This window comes from Myotis daubentonii, chromosome 9 (genome assembly GCF_963259705.1).
Source record: "Myotis daubentonii chromosome 9, mMyoDau2.1, whole genome shotgun sequence".
NCBI lineage: Eukaryota > Metazoa > Chordata > Mammalia > Chiroptera > Vespertilionidae > Myotis > Myotis daubentonii.
Genome location: NC_081848.1, coordinates 51244156 through 51265287, shown reverse-complemented (window position 1 = coordinate 51265287; position 21132 = coordinate 51244156). Strand labels below are relative to the sequence as shown.

Below are 21132 nucleotides of genomic sequence, written 5' to 3'. Positions count from 1 at the left end.
GGGGGGGTCGGGGGGATCCCACAGCCCGGCCTGTGCCCTCTCGCAGTCTGGGACCCCTCTGGAGATAACGACCTGCTGGCTTAGGCCTGCTCCCAAGTGGCAGAGGGCAGGCCCAATCCCTAGGTGCAGCCCCTGGTCGGGCTCAGAGCAGGGCCGATTGGGGAGTTGGGGTGCTGCCCCCTGTCATGCACACAGCAGGGCGGACTGGGAGGTTGCGATGCCACCCTCAGTCACGCTCAGGGTAGGGCCGATTGGGGGGTTGGGACACCGCCCCGTCATACTCAAGGCAGGGTCGATGGGGAGGTTGCGGCGCCACCCTGTCATGCACAGAGCAGGGCCGATCAGGGGGTTGAGGAGCTCACCCCTGTCACTCACAGAGTAGGGCCGATAGGGGAGTTGGGGCACTGACCCCTGTCACACACAGAGCAGGGCGGATCAGGGGGTTGGGGCGCTGCCCTCTATCACCCACAGAGCAGGGCTGATCAGGGGGTTGGGGCGCCTCCACTGTCACACTCAGGGCAGGGCCGATGGGGAGGTTATGGCTCTACCCCGTCACACACAGAGCAGGGCCCACAGAGCAGGGCCGCCTTTGCCCTGCCCCCCAGCCCTTATCTCCCCCCTGGGTTTCTGATCACTGTCAGTGGCAGGGGGCTTCTTCCTGCTTTCCCTTTCGCCTCCCTGCATTGTGCCTACATATGCAAATTAACCGCCATCTTGTTGGCAGTTAACTGCCAATCTTAGTTGGCAGTTAATTTGCATATAGCCGTGATTAGCCAATGAAAAGGGTAGCTCGTACGCCAATTACCATTTTTCTCTTTTATTAGTGTTGATATATATATAACCATGAGTTCCAGGGAAATGTCCTTGGATATTAGTTTTCTTGTTTCCATATTTATAACTCCCTTTTCCAACAGTGAGAAAATTAACTCCCATTATTCTTTTTTTTTTTTTTTTTTAGAGGTATTTCAGTTGCTTTATTGAGTAGGTTTCCTGTGCCACCGCACACAATCCAGGATGAGAGGGTCAGAAGTCAGAGGTCCCAGTTACAGGGGTCAGCTCTTGCCAGGCGTGTTGATGTAGACTTTGCCATCTTCTTGGATGGGTGTGTCACATGGGCTGGCACACATAAACACCACCACCAGGATTAGCAGAGACACCACAGCATCAGCAGCTACAGGGCCTGACGGGAGTGGCCCACATCCTGAACAGGAATGTGGAGTTATCTGAGCAGCAGCCACTGGGAGCAAAAGTAGAAGCAGGATGTTGCCTGGAGGGATCATGGCGGGCTGGGGGCTGGAAGGGGGCAGGCAAAGAGATTTAGTCTAGAAAGGCTCTCCCATTATTCTTAATATATGATTTCATCAATCCCCTTGCTGTAAATAATTTCTGTTTTACCACTTCCTTCCTCCTCCCAACATGGATGCCCTCTTTACTCCTTTTAGGTTCCTACCTTCCACACTGGGAACATCCTTTTCCAGCAATATGGGAGATTAGATATCCCAAATGTCCCTTTGTATCAGTTTCCTATTGGTGTGTAACAAACAACCCCAAAATGTAGTGGCTTAAAACAAAAATAATTTATTATCTCTCACAATTGGCTGAGAGATTCTGCTTATCTCATCTGAGCTCACTCATGTGGCTGATTTCAGTTGGCGGGCTGGGTGGAGAATAGCCATTCTCACACGTCCTCTCTCACGTGTCTGAGGTCTCAGCTGGGGTGGCTTCAATGGTTCCACCTCTGTCATGTGATCTTCCATCTAGGACTTCTTCACATGATGGCGGAAATGTTCAAGGAAAGCAAAAGCCAAAGGCCTCGTAAGTCACCTACACCACATTCTATTGTCAAAGCAAGTCACAGCCCAGCCCAGATCAAGGAGTGGGGAAACAGACCTCACTTTTAGATAGCAGGAGCTAGAGTAGCAAGGTTGCATTGCAAAGGAGCACCAACACGGAGGTATACCTCATTGGGGACCATTAGTCTAATAATTCGCCATACTTTTCTAATTAAATGGTAAGAATGTCAGTTAAAGCACACACACAAACACACACACACACACACACAGCATTCTAAAAGTCTCTCTGAACTGGAAAGACCATAAAGAATTCACAGAGCCTGAAGTGCAATCATGAACCTTGGGAGACAAGCAACCTCTACATTTGCCTTTTTCTCTGAGGTTTTCAGCCAACACTGGAGAACTTACCTTAATACGCTATGTGGGGCATGCCGAACAGAAGGCAAATCTGGGGGCTACAAAAACAAGGAATCAAATGTGAGACCCTTCCACAAAGCTGGGACCCAACCCTCAGTGTAAGATGAGTGAGAAAAACAATTTCACTGGAGAAAAGGAGACAGCAAGAAAAACTTGCATGCATGTCTTGCTGGTACTGGATGTTGCAAAAAAGAATCATCTGAAAATCTGTAACCACAACCCGACGTCACATGGATTTACAGAGTTTTGTGAAGAGAAAAATGCAAGCTGATGATGTTATTTAAAGTGACCCCCTGGTGTGAGGCCTCTAGTTGGCCCAGAGGTAAAAATGTAAATCTTCCCTGAACAAATTCAAACTCAATCCAGGCCTTCAAGAATTCCTCCAGATGAAATTCCAGCAAAAATGAGCAACTCACTATAAAACAAAATCACAAAACATACTAAGAGGCTAGGCATCATCTGTGAGAACCAGCAGAAAAACAAACAAAAAAAAACAGAAGTCAGAATAGAGCCTTTATGCATTCAGATACTAGACTACTAATATAAGACACAGACTTGGATGTCACTAAGTTTAATATGTGCAATGGACTGAATTGGGTCGCCCTAGAACAGGGTGGGCAACCTTTTTGTGAGTGCGTGCCAAAACCAGCAAAATCTCTGACTCCAAATTCTTCTGCGTGCCAACCCTAATTTTTTGAGAACATGTTATGCCTACTTGATATCTCTTAAGGTGTACATATGTGAAGAACCTTGAAGAAATAATAAAATTCATTCGAGCGACAAAAACACAGTATATGATGATGAAAAGTACGTTTATTTTTTAATGTATACATGTTATGTAAAATTATTTATTTATCTAAGATGCACCTACACTGAATTTATCTGAAAAATAAAAAAGTCAATATTAAGAAAAAAATTGTAAATGCAAGATTATAAGAGAGGGTTTCGCGTGCCAGCAAAAGTTACTGGCGTGCCATGTTTGGCACGCGTGCCAGGGGTTGCCCACCCCTGCCCTAGAACTTACTAGTATAGATTCAAGCCCCAGTGTGACAGTATTTGGAGTAAGGAAGTAATTTGGGTTAAATGAAGTCATAAAGATGGGGCCCTGACTGGATTAGTGCCTATGAGAAAAGACCCAGAGAGCTTGCCTTCTCTCCACCATCTGAGGACTCTCTGGGGAGGTGCCATCTGGAAGCCAGGAAGAGAGCTCTCACCAAGAACCTGACCATTCTGGTATCCTGATCTTGGACTTCCAGCCTCTGGGCTATGAGAAAATACATTTCTGTGTTTTAAGCCATCTAGTCTGTGGTATTTTGTTATGGCATTCTGAGATGACTAATACAATATGTTTAAATAAATATAAGACAAGCGAAGTAATGAGTATGAATAACTTGACAAAAACGGAGAAAAGTTTACATAGAAATTCTCAAAATTAAATTTTTAGTAGTTGAAAGTAAAAAAAAAAACACAAAATTTTGAAAAATGGGTTCCACCACTGAAGATAGATTCTACCACTGAAGACAGGATTAGTAAACTGGATGATAGATTGAATGTATTTATATGGAATATAAAGAGACTGAAAATACGAGAGGATATAAGATACTAGAGGCCCGGTGCACAAAATTCATTCATGGGGGGGGGGTGTCCTTCAACCCCACCTGTACCCTCTCACAATCTGGGACCGCTGGCTCCTAACCGCTCCCCTGCCAGCCTGATCGCCCCAACTGCCCTCCCCTGCTGGCCTGATCACCCACAATTGCCCTCCCCTGCTGGGACCTGCCTCCTGGCTGCCGGGCCCCACCTCCGCTGTGCGTGTGGCCATTTTATGGTGGCCATCTTGTGGTGGTCATCTTGTGGTGGCCATCTTGTGACGATGTCGCACAAGGGTGCGAGGACCACCTCGGCTTTTATTAGTATAGATGGTGGATATACAGGGGTGGGCAAAAGTAAGTTTACAGTTGTTTGTATGGAAAAAGCATGCAAGTTATGATTATTACAATAGCTTTATAAACTCAAAAGAACGTCACAATGGGCATCCCAGTAGTGAGAAGGTCTAGCATATGTCTAGTCATAGCTCCTAAAAGAGATAATGGGGGTGGGAAAATTGGAACCCTCATACATTGCTGGTGGGAATGTAAATGATATAGTGATTTTGGAAAACAGTTTGACAATTCCTCAAAATCTTAAACATAGAGTTAGCATATGACCTAAAATTTCACTGTTTGTTATTTACACAACAGAAATGTAAACCTATATCTATACACAAATGTTCACAGCAGCATATTCACAACAGCTAAAAGTGGAAACAACCCAAATGATGAATGGATGAATAAAATGTGGTATATCCATAAAATAGAATATTACTAGTATCTGGCAATAGAAAGAAAGTACAGCTATATACTACAATACTAGTATGAATGAATCTTAAAAGTATATGGCAAGTGGCCCAGTAAGTGTGGCTCAGTGGTTGAGCATCAACCTATGAACCAGGAGATCTCAGTCTGATTCCTGGCCAAGGCACATGCCTGGGTTGCGGGTTCACTCCCCAGTAGGGGTCGTACAAGAGGCAACCAATCAATGATTCTCTCTCGTCATAGATGTTTCTATCTCTCCCTCTTCCTTCTCTGAAATAAATCAAAATAATAAAAAAATTATGGCAAGTGAAATAAGCCACTAACAAATGATCACATATTGTAGGATTCTACTTATTGGAAATGTCCAAATAGGCAGATCTATAGGAAAAGAAAGTAAATTAGTGATTTTCTAAGAATAGACAGGAACAGGTGGGATAGAAATGGGAAGTGACTGGTAATAGGTACAAGGATTCTTTGGGGGTGGGGGTGGGGTAAAGTGTTTTAAAATTAGACCATAGTCAAGATGCACAACTCCAAATATACTAAAAACCATGGAACTAAACACTTTATACAAATGAGCTTTATGGTGTATAAATTACATATCAATAAAACTATTTAAAAACAGATAATAAAATAGGAAAACAATATTCAACTTCTTACTAACATAATTTTCCAGAAGTGTTGAAAACACACATCTTTAAATTCAGGAATTCGAATAAATCCCAAGCAGGATAAATAAAAACAAAAGCCATATCTAGACACATCATCACATAACTGAGGAACACCAAAGGAAAAGAGATAAGATATTTAAAGCATCCAGAGACCAAAGACACATCACCTATCAAGGAGCAATACTGATTGCTCTCTGACTTCTCAACAGCAATCTGATGGAAGCTAGAAGACGGTAGAATACCATCTTCATTGTGCTGAGGGAAAATAAACTACAATTCTAAAGCATGTATAAATATTATATGGGTTAGAAATTATTAAAAACTTCAGACAGATACAAATATGAGATCACAGACATTCACTAAAGGACCTTTTAAGGGATGTACCTCAGCCAAAAGGAAAATGAACCCATATGGAAATCTAAGGAGCATGAAGAAATGATGAACATATTTATAAATATGTCAGCAACTCTAAGCAAACATTGCATAACATTTAAAAATACACTGAGTGACCAGATTATTATGACCACCTGATGTTTGTAGGCAAATTAGCTATAATTTCGTGCTGAAGTTGCTAGAGGGCCAGACCATTATAAATAGGGAAGCAAGTTGCTTACCATAACAGTAGAAGTGATTTTTTTCTGAAGATATGGGTAAACAACACTATTTAACAGCCTTTGAACGTGGGAGATTATATATATATATATATATATATATATATATATATATATATATATATATATATATATATATTACATACACACACAAACACACACACACACACATACACACACACACAGTATATTGCCCAATTTGTGAAGGAATACTGACCACAATTAAGATACTGGATTACAATACCATATAAGGTGGGGGACAAGTTCATATGTCCTAAGATTTTATACATACACACACGCACACACACATATACATAAAGGGTGGGGCAAATGTAGATTTACAGTTATGAGTACACAAAACAGTTTATTCTTTTTTAAAATTAGTTTATTATATACTAGAGGCCCAGTGCATAAAATTCGTGCACGGGTAGAGTCCCTAGCAGCTGCTGGCTGCAGGCTAGGGCACCTCCTTGCCCCTGGCTGCCTGCCACCACTGCTGGCCCCACCCCCTGGTCGAATTCCCGGTCAAGGGGGCAAGTTGCATATTAGGCTTTTATTATATAGGATCTGTTTTTCAACTTTTTTTTTAAATCCTAACCTGAGGTATTTTTCCATTGATTTTTAGAGAGAATTGAACAGAGATAGAAAGACAGAGAGAAATATTGACGTGAGAGAAACATCAATTGGTTGCCTCCTGCACATGCCCTAGAGCAGCAGGTCTCAACCTGTGGGTCACAACCCTTTGGCGGTCAAACGACCCTTTCACAGGGGTCACCTTAAGACCATCCTGCATATCAGATATTTACATTACAATTCATAACAGTAGCAACATTACAGTTATGAAGTAGCAACGAAAATAATTTTATGGTTGGGGTCACAACATGAGGAACTGTATTTAAAGGGCCAGAAGGTTGAGAACCACTGACCTAGAGCCTGCAACCAAGGTACGTGCCCTTGACCAGAATTGAACCCAGGACTCTTCAGTCTGCAGGCCAATGCTCTATCCACTGAACCAAACTGGCTAGGGCAAGAGTTTATTCTTGTATTATTATTTATTTACTAGAGGCCCGGTGCACAAAGATTTGTACACTGGCGGGAGAGCGGGGGGAGGGGGGTGTCCCTTAGCCCCATTTGTGCCCTCTCACAGTCTGGAACCCCTCAGGAGATAAACCACCTGCTGGCTTAGGCCCGCTCCCCGAGTGGCAGATGGCAGGCCCGATCCCTCAGTGCCTGCCCCACCTCCTCGGGTCACGCACACAGCAGGGCCGATCCGGGGGTTGGGGCACTGCCCCGGGTCGAGTCACAAACAGGACGCACACAGACACCCACCACCCCGGGTCGCAGATAGCAGACCCAGATGGTGATAGGGCAGGCGGGATGGCGCTGTCCCACCCTGCCTGCAGTATGCAAATTAGCCGCCATCTTTGTTGGTGGTTAATTTGCATATCGTGCTGATTAGCCAATGGGAGGTGTAGTGAAGGTACGGTCAATTACCATGTTTGTCTATTATTAGATAGGATGTATTATTGTATTGTTTTCCATATGAGCAACTATAAACCTACTTTTTCCCCACCCTGTATGTGTATGTATATATATACACACATATATATACACACACACATATATAACTATATGTAGTTTTATATATTATCTACACTAATAAAAGAGAAACATGGTAATTGGCATATGACTGCTACCCCTTTCATTGGCTAATCAGCGAGATATGCAAATTAACTGTCAGCCAAGATGGCGGCCGGCAGCCAGGCAGCTTGAAACTAACATGAGGCTTGCTTGCCTCAGTGACGGAGGATCGTTGGAGGAAACCAACGTTCCCTGCCTGCGGCTGCAGGCCTCTGAGCGGGCAGTTTAAGAAACATTGTAACAAATACCGCCGGACTTCAGCCAGCAGATTCGCAACATTGTAAGCAAAGGCCAGAAACCTACTTTCAGCCGCTGAGGCCTAAGAGCTGGAGCCAAGCCTCAAGGTAAAGCTGGCCCAGAATAAAAAAAAAAAAAAAAAAAGGAGCGGTTGGGAACTTCAGTCACCCCCAGCCTGAAAACAGCTCTCAGCCCCTCACCCAGACTGGCCAGGCACCCAGTGGGGACCCCCACCCTGATCCAGGACACCCTTCAGGGCAAACCAGCCGGCCCCACCCATGCACCAGGCCTCTACCCTATATAGTAAAAGGGTAATATGCCTCCCGGCACCGGGATCAGCATGACAGGGGGCAGCGCCCAAACCCCCTGATCGCCCTGCGGCTCAGTGTGTGACAGGGGGTGGGGCCCCAACACCCTGAGCAGCCCTGCTCTGTGCCTGATAGGGGGGAGCTCCCCAACCCCCCCCACCCCCCACGGGGCCTGCTCTGTGTGTGATGGGATAGAGCCATAACCTCCCCATCAATCCTGCCTTGAGTGTGACAGGGGGCGGTGCCCCAACCCCCCAATCGGCCCTACCCTGATTGTGACTGAGGGTGGCATCACAACCTCCCAATCTGCCCTGCTCTGTGCATGACAGGGCGGCGCCCCAACTCCCCAATCGGCCCTGCTCTGAGTCCGACCAGGGGCTGCACCTAGGGATTGGGCCTGCCCTCTGCCACCCGGGAGCAGGCCTAAGCCAGCAGGTCGTTATCTCCCGAGGGGTCCCAGACTGCCAGAGGGCACAGGCCGGGCTGAGGGACCCCCCCTTCCCCCTGAGTGCACAAATTTTTGTGCACCGGGCCTCTAGTCCTATCTAATAAAAGAGAAACATGGTAATTGGTGTACAACCGCTACCCTTCCCATTGGCTAATCAGGGCAATATGCAAATTAACTCCCAGCCAAGATGGCGGCCGGCAACCAGACAGCTTAAACTGAACATGAGGCTTGCTTGCTTCAGTGACGGAGGACTGCAACGTTCCCCGCCTGCCTTGCTGGCCTCTGAGCTTGCAGTTTAAGAAACATTGTAACAAATATAAAAGCTAAACAAAACCCCAGAAACCAGCTTTCATCCGGCTGGGATCTCAGAACTGGAGTTGATACAGAGTTTCGATTATAGAACCTAAACAAACCAGATACCTGCTTTCAGCAGCGGAGGCCTAAGAGCTGGAGCCTCAGAGCTAAAGCTGGCCCAGAATAAAAAAAAGAAAAAAGAAAAAAAGGAGCAGTTGGGAGCATCAGTCCCAGCCTGAAAACAGCAATCAGCCCCTCACCCAGACTGGCCAGGCACCCCAGTGGGGACCCCCACCCTGATCCAGGACACCCTTCAGGGCAAACCAGCCGACCCCCACACGTGCACCAGGCCTCTATTCTATATAGTAAAAGGATAATATGCCTCCCAGCACTGGGATCAGCAGAGCCGCGAGGCCTCCCGGCACCGGGATCAGCGTGACAGGGGCAGCGCCCAAACCCCCTGATCGCCCTGCGGCTCTGTGTGTGACAGGGTGCGGCGCCCCAACTCCCCACCCCCCACGGGCCCTGCTCTGTGTGTGACGGGGTAGAGCCATAACCTCCCCATCGGCCCTGCCCTGAGTGTGAGAGTGGCGGCGCCCCAACCACCTGATCGGCCCATCTCTGTGGGTGATAGAGGGCGGCGCCCCCCCCCCCACGGGCCCTGCTCTGTGAGTGACAGGGGGGAGCTCCTCAACCCCCTGATCGGCCCTGCTCTGTGCGTGACAGGGGGTGGCGCCGCAACCTCCCCATCTACCCTGCCTTGAGTGTGACAAGTGGCAGTGCCCCAATCCCCCAATCGGCCCTACTCTGAGCGTGACTGAGGGTGGCATCGCAACCTCCCAATCTGCCCTGCTCTGTGCATGATAGGGGAAGACGCCCCAACTCCCCAATCGGCCCTGCTCTGAGCCCGACCAGGGGCTGCACCTAGGGATTGGACCTGCCCTCTGCCACCCGGGAGCAGGCCTAAGCCAGCAGGTCGTTTTCTCCCAAGGGGTCCCAGACTGCGAGAGGGCACAGGCCGGGCTGAGGAAACCCCCCCCTTCCGAGTGCACAAATTTTTGTGCACCGGGCCTCTAGTAATATAATAATAGTAATACAATAATAAACTCTGTGTTTCATATACTCACAACTATAAACCTACTTTTGCCCTATCCTTATTATATATAGTTTTAGTTTTTATATTTAAATATTTGATCTATCCAAAATTCATTTGGTGTGTAAAGCAAGTACTCAAGTTAATTTTTTCCCAAACAACCACTTTCTGTCCCAATAACACATAGTTAAATAGTTCTTGTGTTACTTACTGGTATGTCAGCGTCACTTTATAATATTAATTTCATATTTGTGAATCTATTTCTGAGTTCTTTATCATAGAACGCTAATCTGTTGATGTATTCTTACACAAATGCTACATGGTTTCAATTACTGTAGATATATGTAGATTAGTGTGGGAGGGATTTTTTTTCCCCTATTGTAACTATACCATAAAGTACACAAAATCTTAATTTTACAGCTAAAATGAAGTTTTACCTATACATAACCTTTCTAAAGACCACTTGGATCAGAATATAGAACAGCTGTGGGCAAACTACGGCCCACTGGCCAGATCCGGCCGGTTTGAAATGAATAAAACTAAAAATAAAAAAGACCGTGCCCTTTTATGTAATGATGTTTACTTTGAATTTATATTAGGTCACACAAACACTCCATCCATGCTTTTGTTCCAGCCCTCCGGTCCAGTTTAAGAACCCATTGTGGCCCTCGAGTCAAAAAGTTTGCCCACCCCTGATATAGAATATTAGAATATTTTTAGTACTTCAGAAGTATATTTTATACCCCTTCCCTGTCAATATCCTCAAAATGTAACCACTATACTGATGTCAATCATTATTGATTATTTTTGCCTGTTCTTAAATGTCACCAATATGGAACCTTACAAGATTTCTTCTTTTGTGTCTGTTTGTTAGTTCAGCATTATGTCTCAAAGACTTATCCATTTTACTGCATTAAGCAATAATTAGTATGCTTTCATTGCTATGTAGAATTCCATTGTATAGAAAACTAGAATTTATTTATCTATTTCACCGTCAATGTACATTAATGTGCTTTGTGGTTAGGGTATATTTTGAATAATCTTGCTTTGAATATTCTTGGGCATGTTTTTGATGGATATAAGCAATTGTTTCTGTTGGGTATATACTCAGGGATTGAATTGCTAGGTCCTGGAGTCTAACTTTATTCAGATTTAATGGACACTTTCTTTCAAACAGCTTTCCATAGGGGTTGTACAAATTTAAACTTTCTCAATAATGTATGAGCATTCCAGTTACTCCACATTAGTATTAACACTTGTATTCACTGTATTTTTTGGAGGGGGGGTATAGTAGTATCTGATTATGGTTTTAATTTTCATTTATCAGATTATTGATGATTCTGTACAACTTTTCATTCATTTACTAGAAATTTTGTAATCCTCTTTTGTGAGCTTGTTTACATTTTAGTTTATTTTTTTATGGAAGTCATTTAAACTTTTACTTAGTGATTTGCCAGATTATGTAATAGATTCTATAGAGGATTCCTGTGATGGATATATATATAATCCCTTATCTTTTCCATGCCTGTGGCTTGCATTTTCACTCACTCAGTGTTGTGATTTGATAGGAAATATTTAATGAGCTTCAATTTATTATATTTTCCTTCTGAGTCATTGTAATTGATGCTGTTTTTGTTTGTTTTTTATTGATTTCAGAGAGGAAGGAAGAGGGAGAGAGAGGTAGAGACAATAATGATGAGAGAGAATCATTGATCAGCTGCCTCTTGCACAACCCCTACTGGGGATCGAGCCCACAACCCTGGCAAGTGACCTTGACCAGAATCGAACCTGGGACCCTTCAGTCTGCAGGCTGACGCTCTCTCCACTGAGCCAAACCAGCTAGGGCAATGCTGTTTGTAATTTCATTTTTATTTGTTCATTTCTGGTCTATAGAAATACAATTGATTTTTGCATGTTGATCTTGCATCCCGTGGCCTTGCTGAGCTCACTTATTAATTTTAGGAGGTTGACTTTTTGTGAAGATTCCTTTGGATTTTCTGTATAGATCATCATGTCATCTGAAAATGGGGACAGTTTTATTTCTTCCTTTCCAAGTTGCGTGCCTTTTATTGCCTTGTTGTGCTGACTAGCCCTTCCAGTACTATGTTGAACAAGAACAGTAAGAGTGAATATTCTTTTTTTAAAAAAATAAATCTTTATTGTTCAGATTATTACAGTTGTTCCTCTTTTTTCCCCCCATAGCTCCCCTCCACCCAGTTCCCACCCCACCCTCTGCCCTTACCCCCCTACTGTCCTCATCCATAGGTGTACGATTTTTGTCCAGTCTCTTCCCACACCCTCCACACCCCTTTCCCTCCCAAGAATTGTCAGTCCACTCCCTTTCTATTCTCCTGATTCTATTATATTCACCAGTTTACTCTGTTCATCAGATATTTTATTCACTTGATTTTTAGATTCACTTGTTGATAGGTATTTATTTGTTGTTCATAATTTTTATCTTTACCTTTTTCTTCTTCCTCTTCTTAAAGAATACCTTTCAGCATTTCATATAATACTGGTTCGGTGGTGATGAACTCCTTTAGCTTTTTCTTATCAGTGAAGCTCTTTATCTGACCGTCAATTCTGAATGATAGCTTTGCTGGATAAAGTAATCTTGGTTGTAGGTTCTTGCTATTCATCACTTTGAATATTTCTTGCCACTCCCTTCTGCAAAGTTTCTGTTGAGAAATCAGCTGACAGTCGTTTGGGTATTCCCTTGTAAGTAACTGAGTTTCTTTCTCTTGCTGCTTTTAAGATTCTCTCTTTGTCTTTTGCCCTTGGCATTTTAATTATGATGTGTCTTGGTGTGATCCTCTTTGGATTCCTTTTGTTTGGGGTTCTCTGCACTTTCTGGACTTGTAAGTCTATTTCTTTCACCAGGTAGGAGAAGTTTTCTGTCATTATTTCTTCAAATAGGTTTTCAATATCTTGCTCTTTTTCTTCTTCTGGCACCCCTATAATTCGGATGTTGGTACGCTTGAAGTTGTCCCAGAGTCTCCTTACACTATCTTTGTATTTTTGGATTCTTTTTTCATTTTGCTTTTCCAGTTGGGTGTTTTTTGCTTCTTTGTATTTCAAATCTTTGACTTGATTCTTGGGATCCTCTTGTCTGCTGTTGGATCTCTGTATATTATTCTTCATTTCAGTCAGTGTATGCTTAATTTCTAGTTGGTCCTGTTTCATATCCTCGAGGGTCTCATTAAATTTATCAGGCGTTTCTAGAAAATTCTTGAAAAACCTTATAACTGGTTTTGAACTCTGTATCCAGTCGTTTGCTTTCCTCCATTTCTGTCATTTGTGATCTGTTTATTTGTCTCCGCATTTTGGCTGCTTCCCTGTGTTGGCAGAGTGGCTTTGTGTGCTAGGTGTCTTATAGGGCCCAGTGGCTCAGCCTCCCCAGTTACCTGAGGTGGACACTCTTGATGCACCCTTTTGTGGGCTGTGTGCACAGTCTTGTTGTAGTTAAGCCTTGATTGTTGTTGGTATCACTGGGAGGAATTGACCTCCAGGCCAATTGGCTGTGAGAATCAGCTGTGTCTACAGTGGGAGAACTTCTGTGCTGGAGACACCCTTCTGGGGAAAGACTTGCTTCAGTGGGTCTTTGGTGCTCACTGAGTCTGCCCCCTGAGTGTGTCCCTTATGGATCTGAGGAGTTGTAATCTGGATGGTCCCGGGCTCTTGGATCGCTAAGGAGGTGCTAATTTAGCCTCTGCCTGAGGCTACCCAGCAGGAGCTATGGAGAGATCTGCAGATTCCTCTTCCTTGTTGGGGTTTGGTGGTACCCAGATGAGGCCCAGCTGTGAAGTAATGCAAGCTTCTGTGGGGCCTTGGGCCTTCTTTTGGATGTTCTGGGTCTCTCTGACCCAGCTGCAGTTTGTTAGGCAATTTTAGATCTCAAAGGGCCAGCCCATTCATATGCAAAAGCCTCTGCTAGCAGCTTGGGTGGGGCGGGGTCTCAGGGAATTAACAGGGAGGAGCAAACAGCTATGGCTGATCCTCAGTCTTGCCCTAAGAGGCCCCTGGGTCTCAGTGTCCTGTCTCAGTGTCTGGCGGTAATCGCTGCAAGCAGCTCTGAGAGAAAGCCACCCTTGAGTTCCGCCTGCTGCCAGACAGTCCAGTTTCTCCCCGTATGAGTCTGGGTCCCCAGAGACTCGCCCGGAACTGGAGTTCAGAGCAGTTGGGAGCTTGTGACTCCCTCCCAATTGAAAAAGACACTGCCGTCCTCCGTTGCCAGTCCTTTCTGCATGTGCCTCCGTACCTCTGCTCTTTACTTCCGCACCTCCTCTGTGTCTCAGTGTGCTTTTCTCTTTCCTTCTAGTTGTAGAATTTCCACTTAGCCAGCCTTCCTGTGGTTCTGGATGTCTGTTTTGTCTTTTAGTTGTAGTTTTGAAGTGGTTGTATGAGGCAGCAAATTCAGGTGTTTACCTATGCTGCCATCTTGGTTTCTCCGAAGAGTGAATATTCTTTTCTTGTTTTTGAATTTAGAGGGAAAGAATTCAGACCTAGCTGGTTTGGCTTAGTGGATAGAGCATCAGCCTGTGGACTGAAGGGTCCCAGGTTCAATTCTGGTCAAGGGCACATGCCTGGGTTGTGGGCTTGATCCCCATTAGGGGACATGCAGGAGGCAGCCAATCAAGTATGATATTAACTATACAGTTTCTTATAGATGCTCTTTATCAAGATGAGGAAGGTCCCCTTTATTTCTAATTTGCGCAGTGTTTTTATACACAAAGGAAGTGAATTTTGTCAAATGTTTGTTTTTGCAGCAATTATTTTGGTACTGTGTTTTTTCTTTATTGACCCGTTAATAAGCTAGATTACATAAATTAAGTTTTGAATATTGAATCTATTTATATGTTTTAAATTCTTCTCAGCAATATATTATATGTAGAGTTCTTAAATATCTTTCATTAGATTTATTCTGTCTTTGATGCTTTTGTTTGCAAATAGTATTCTTTAATTTTATTTTCTAAATATTTATTGGGATGTAGAATAAAATTGTTTTTGACATTGACTTTGTATATAGCAACTTGCTAAATTAATAAGTTCAGTAATTTTTCTGTAGATTCTTTTTTATTTTCTATATGCTCAATCATGTTTTCATGAATTAAAACAACTTTACTTTTTTTCTTCTTTACTACTATTTATGTGTATTGGTTTTTCTTGCCTTTGGGCAGAATCTCCAGTACAAAACTATATAAAAGTGGCACCTTATTTCTTAAACCAGTGGGAAAACATTCACTATTTCACTTTTGAGTAGGATTTCAACTATAGATTTTTTGGGGTGTGTTTGTGTGTTTCATGTGCCAATACAGAATCAATTTTTTCAATATTTTTTTACCCCCACAAATGTTTTTAAGACCTGCTTGTGCCTTAGCTGGTTTTGCTCAGTGGATAGAGCTTCTGCCTGTAGACTGAAGGGTCCCAGGTTTGATTCAGGTCAAGGGTACATGCCTGGGTTGTGGGCTTGATCCCCAGTAAGGGGCATGCAGGAGGCAGCTGATCAATGATTCTTATCATTGATGTTTCTATCTCTCTCTCCCTCCCTGAAATACATATATATATATATATATATATATATATATATATATATATATATATATATATATATACATACATACACACACACATACATATATATATTTAAAGACCTACTTGTGAGGACACTTGAAATATAGTATTTACTAATAAAGACAACTAACATTCTGCTTTTACTTTTATTAGTATTTATTTGATGCTGAATTTACTCTTGGACCATAAGTTTTTGTTTCTTCAGTTTCTTCTGGGATATCTTTATCTTCTGTGCAAACTCCTCTTCTGCTTGAGGAACAATCTGCTCTTTTTCAGTAAGGATTCTCTCAATGTAGCCGGGAGAGTGCATGTGTGGGTCAGTCTGCCCATGAGCTCTGTAAGTTCTGCAATGTATCTTGGGAGCTTTGTTCACTTGGATGAGCTCAATGACCAGAGAATCTACAGCTACACCCTTAAGTTCAGCATTATTCTCTGCATTGTTAAGCATGTGTAGGAAAACTTCAGCACTCTTTATGGGCCGACCATCAACCTTGCGTCCAGCCCCACTGTTTGGCCTGGCACACAACTTCACCATTGTAACAATGGAATGGTACACATTGCTTCTTTAAAGTGACATCCTTCAGCTACTTGGTGGTTTTTCAGATATGCATACCCTTGATTGCCTGGGCAGTTTCACAAGTGTTCTTAACACAAAGATTTGAAACTCTTGATTTGCATGATTTGTGGGTTTTTCTGGATCAAGTGAATAGTGAACTATTTTCAGGTCACCTCAGACCACTTATATGAAGAGGTAAATTAATTTACTTTTGATTATGATTGAGGAATTTAACAAATGTTTAAATAAAATGTTTTTAAAGCCTTTTAAATCAAAGTAAAATTTATATAGAGAAAAATATACACATCTTAAGTATATAATTAAATGAATTTTAATATACTCATATATACAGTACCCTAATAAAGATTGAAAACATTTTATAACACCCCCCCCCCAAAAAATTTTATCTTGCCTTTTTTTAGTCACTACACACAGCATATAGGCAACCATTATTCTGATTTCTGTCATGGTTTCAGTTTTGCCTGTTCTGAAATTTCACATACATGGAATTGTAGAGCACATGTTCTTTTGTGTTTGGATTATTTGTTCAGCAAAATATGTTCACTATACCATAAATTTTTATTTATTCTCTTATTTGATGAAGATTTAAGCTCTCTCTAGTTTGGGGGGTATAATAAATAAAGCTACTATAAACATTCCCATACAAATCCTTTTGTGGATCTAAGTTTTAGTTGCTGTTGGGATAATACCTAGGACAGGACCTGTTGGTTATAGATTAAATCTATATAAGAAACTGCTTGAGGAACAAAAGAGTTTATAAGAGTGGAAATGGTGTTGTCCATTACCACTAGCAATATATGAGTTCCAAATGCTGCATATCCTCAACAACGTTTGGTGTTAGTGTTTTTTAGTTTTAGCTTTAATATATTCTCTCTCTCTCTCTCTCTCTCTCTCTCTCTCTCTTTCTCTCTCTCTCTCAACTTCTTTATCCAATTAAGGAGATTTTTTTCTATTCTTAATCTGCTATGAGATGGTATCATTTATAGGTGCTAAATTTTATCCAATACTTTTTCTGCATCTGTTGAGACAACTGCTATAATTCTCATTTATTTTCTTAATATGGTGAATTATATTGATTGGTTTTTAACACATTTATTGAAGCACAATTTACATATCTCAAATTCACCCATTTCAAATATACAGTTTGAGGAGCTGTAGAATGTTCCCTGTTGTGGGACTATTACCACAAACTTTCACCCAAAAAGTTCCCTTGTTCTCCTTTGCTCTTCATTTCTATTCTTATTATAGACTGTAGGCAACCTCTGTAATGTTTTCTGTATGTATAATTTTGTTATTTCTAGAAGTTCTATATAAATGGAATCATGAAATATGGGGCCTTTTTCATGTCCTTTCCCACATGGCAAGGAACTAAGGCCTCTTGCCACCAACCATATAAACAAGCCATCTTTGAAGAAGATTATCTGGTCTCCATCAAATCTCCACTGACATCTTGACCGCAACCTTATGAGAAACTCTGAGATCCAAATCTATGCATCTGAGCAACCCTCAAACTTCTGAGCCATAGTAACTATCTATACTAATAATAGCCTAGGTGGCATCACGCCCTCACATTGTCACAAGATGGCCGTCACAAGATGGCCACGTGCACTGTGGAGGTGGGGCCCAGCGGCTGCTCCGCACAGTGAGGTCTGGAGTTCCCGTGGCTCTGCGTAGTGGAGGAGGTCAGTCCCGGAGTCTTCGCCGCCTTGTGTGGAGGAGGCGGGTCACAGCACGGGAGGGCAGTTGGGGGCCATCAGGCCAGCAGGGGAGGGCAGTTAGGCGTCAATCAGGCCAGCAGGGGAGCGGTTAGGGGGTGATCAGGCTGGCAAGCAGAAGCGGTTAGGGGCAATCAGGCAGGCAGGCAGGCAAGCAGTTACGAGCAAGCAGTCCCAGATTGTGAGAGGGATGTCCAACTGCAGACGGATGCCCAAGGGGTCCCAGATTGGAGAGGGTGCAGGCCAGGCTGAAGGACACCCCTCCTGTGCACAAATTTTGTGCACCAGGCCTCTAGTGAGATAATAAAGACATTTGTTTCAACCATTAAGTATTGAGATCATTTATTATGCAATAACAGATAACTAATACACTTGCATTTCTGGAACAAGTCCAATTGATCCTATTTTATGATTATCCTTTTTACATATCCCTGAATTCAGTTTGTTATTATTTTGTGTAGAATTATTATTGAATTTCTGAGAGATAGTGATATATAATTTTCCTTTCTTGTAATGTCCTTTTCAGATTTTGGTATCAAGATTATGCTGATTCATTAAATGAGTTGAGAAGTATACTCAAATTTTAATGATCTCCAGGAATTTTTAGAAAATGAGTAATATTTCTTTACTATGTATTTAGAAGAATTTAAGAGTGAAAACATTTACACCTGGGGTTTTTTCTGGAGAATGTTTTAAAATTACAAATACAACTTTGATAGATATGGAACTGTTCAAAATGTCTATTTCTCATTTCAATTTTGTACAGGAAGCTCTTCATTGTACTATAGTTGTCAAATTAATTGCTATAAAGTCATTCCTAACATCTTTGTATTGTATAGGATCTATAGAATTCTTAAAATTTATAGTTTGTGCTCTTTCTAATTTTTTCATTAATCTTTCTATGTATTCATTGACTTAAAAATTTTAAAGAACTTTAGACTTTGCTGTTTCTCTACTATATGTTTGCTTCCCATTTTATTAATTTATGCTCTTATCTTTATTATTGACTTCTTTCTACTTTATTTGGGTTGATTTCCTGTTTTTTTACTAGCCTCAAAAGTTTGAAGTTTTCATAATTTATTTTCAACTTTTTTTTTTTTGGTAATACATACATTTTAAAATTCTCTCTGGTCAGTGCTTAGTTGTTACCTATAATTTTCTGTGTGTAGTGTTATTTTGCTGTAATTTAGTTCAAAATATTTTTAGATGTTTATCATAATTTCTGATCCATGGGCTCTTTAAGTGAGTGCTTAATTTTCAGATCTCTGGGCATTTTCTAATAATCTTTTGAAAAATTGAGTTAAATTCTATATTGACTCTTATCAGTGAATATAATCTATATTCTTGCTATTCAAAGTGTGGTTCATGAGTCCTACACCATCATTATTTGGGAGTTTGATGGAAATTCAAAATATACATTTGGTCAAGATCCTGGTTAATATCTATGCTGGCTAAAGTTTGAGAAGCACTATTCCATATTACTTCAATTTTTTGAAATGTGTTCAGACTTGCTTTATGACTCACCATGTGGTCTGTTTGGGTGTATGCTCCATCAGCATTTGAAAATAATGCCCATTGTGCAGCTATTCAGTGCGCTATTCTATAAATGTTTATAAGGTCAAAGTGGTTAATAGTACATTTCAAATCTTTTATATCCTTACTGAGATTTTGTCTGCTGTTCTATAACTTCTTAAAAGATACTTGTTAAAATTTTCAACTGTAATTGTGGATTTGTGTAGTTCTCCTTTTAGTTCTATTAACTTTTGCTTTAAATATTCTGAAACTGTGTTATTAGGTGTGTGCATGTTTTAGAGTAATTTAATCCTCCTGCTTTTCTTTTTATGTAGGAAATTTCCTCTTTACCTTTAGTAATATTTTTCTTTAGAGTCCTATTTTATGATATCTACTAGTGGCCCAGTGCACGAAATTTGTGCTGGGGGGGGGGGTTTCCCTCAGCCCAGCCTGCACCCTCTCTAATCGGGGACCCCTTGGGAGATCCACAGGGATTGGATCTAAACCAGCAGTCAGATATCCCTCTCACAATCTGGGACCGCTGGCTCCTAACGGCTTGTCTGCTTGCCTGATCTCCCCTAACTGCCTCTGCCTGCCTGCCTTCCTGATCACCCCTAACCTCTCTGCCTGCCTGCCTGATCACCCCTAACTGCCTCTGCCTGCCTGCCTGATAACCCCTAACTGCCCTCCCCTGCCAGTCTAGTTGACCCCAACTACCCTCCCCTGCCAGCCTGATCTCGCCCCCAATGGCCCTCCCTTGCTGGCCTGATCTTGTCCCCAACTGCTCTCCCGTGCTGGCCTGATCACCCCCAACTGCCCTCCCCTGCCGGCCTGATCGCTCCCAATTGCCCTCCCCTGCCGGCCTGATCTCGCCTCCAATGGCTCTTCCCTGCCAGCCTGATCTCGCCCCCAACTGCCCTTCCCTGCCAGCCTGATCTCACCCCCAACTGCCCTCATCTGCCAGACTGATCGCCCCAACTGCCTCTGCCTCAGCCCTCACCACCATGGCTTTGTCCAGAAGGAAGTCAGATGTCCAAAAGATGGCTGATTAACCCAGTCTAATTAACATATTACCCTTTTATTAGTATAGATAGATTATATAGGATAGAATTGCTTAAATTGGAGGGAAAGCCTTTTTCAGCAGGAGAAGATGCTCTTGGCAGACAAAAATACATAATCCCTATATCTGGACTGATAGCCAGCCATATGCACTTTATTGCCAAACCAGTCATTAAAATATTGAACCACTTTCTTACACCTTACACCAAATAGCTGTTGCTCTTAAAATCCCTCCTCAGCCCCCACCTTAGGTTCTGCCTTCTCATTTCACCCAGATTAGGTTCTGATTGGTCAGTTTCTATTCCAGTCAGCATCAGAAGCTCCACCTCCTAGGCAGCCATTGGCTCCTCGCAGTTCACCCAGATTTGGTTCTGATTGGTCAGTTTCTATGCCAGTAGTGTCAAAAGTTCCACCCCCTAGGCAGCCATTGGCTTCTGGCACTTCACCCAGATTTGGTTCTGATTGGTCAGTTTCTATGCCAGTCAACATCTTCAGGCCTATCTCTGGGCCTGATCAGAGAGTTGGGGCTGATTAGCAGCCCCCGTGGAGGCCTGTAGAGAAAGAGAGGTGCGGCTTCTGGCCAATCCCGGAGAGAATGAGAGAGGCAGGGGCTGCCATGGAGGCTACAGATCAGACCCTGCTTCTCTCTCCAGGCCTCTCTTCAGGCCTGATCCATAGCCCCCTTGGCAGTCAGTGCTGGGTCGCCGCACCTGCAGCGGTGGCAGTCAGTGCTGGGTTGCCATGGCTGTAGGACTGACTTCCAGTGGGTCGAGCCTTTGGTTGTTTTGGATGTTACGGACCCTGGGTTTTTATATATTAGGATATGTCTAT

The 21132-nt window shown here is 42.7% G+C and overlaps 1 protein-coding gene and 1 long non-coding RNA gene across 4 annotated transcripts in view; one reads left to right on the top strand and one right to left on the bottom strand.

The window, feature by feature from the left end:
- The window catches only part of LOC132240980 (uncharacterized), a 91438-nt gene that overhangs the window by 11653 nt on the left and 58653 nt on the right, over positions 1–21132 (top strand). The gene's annotated exons all lie outside the window — the stretch shown is intronic.
- LOC132240978 (hematopoietic cell signal transducer-like) lies at positions 962–1280 on the bottom strand. The gene has a single exon (XM_059708942.1). It carries the CDS (start codon positions 1278–1280, stop codon positions 1053–1055), a length of 228 nt encoding a protein of 75 aa, XP_059564925.1. The 3' UTR covers positions 962–1052.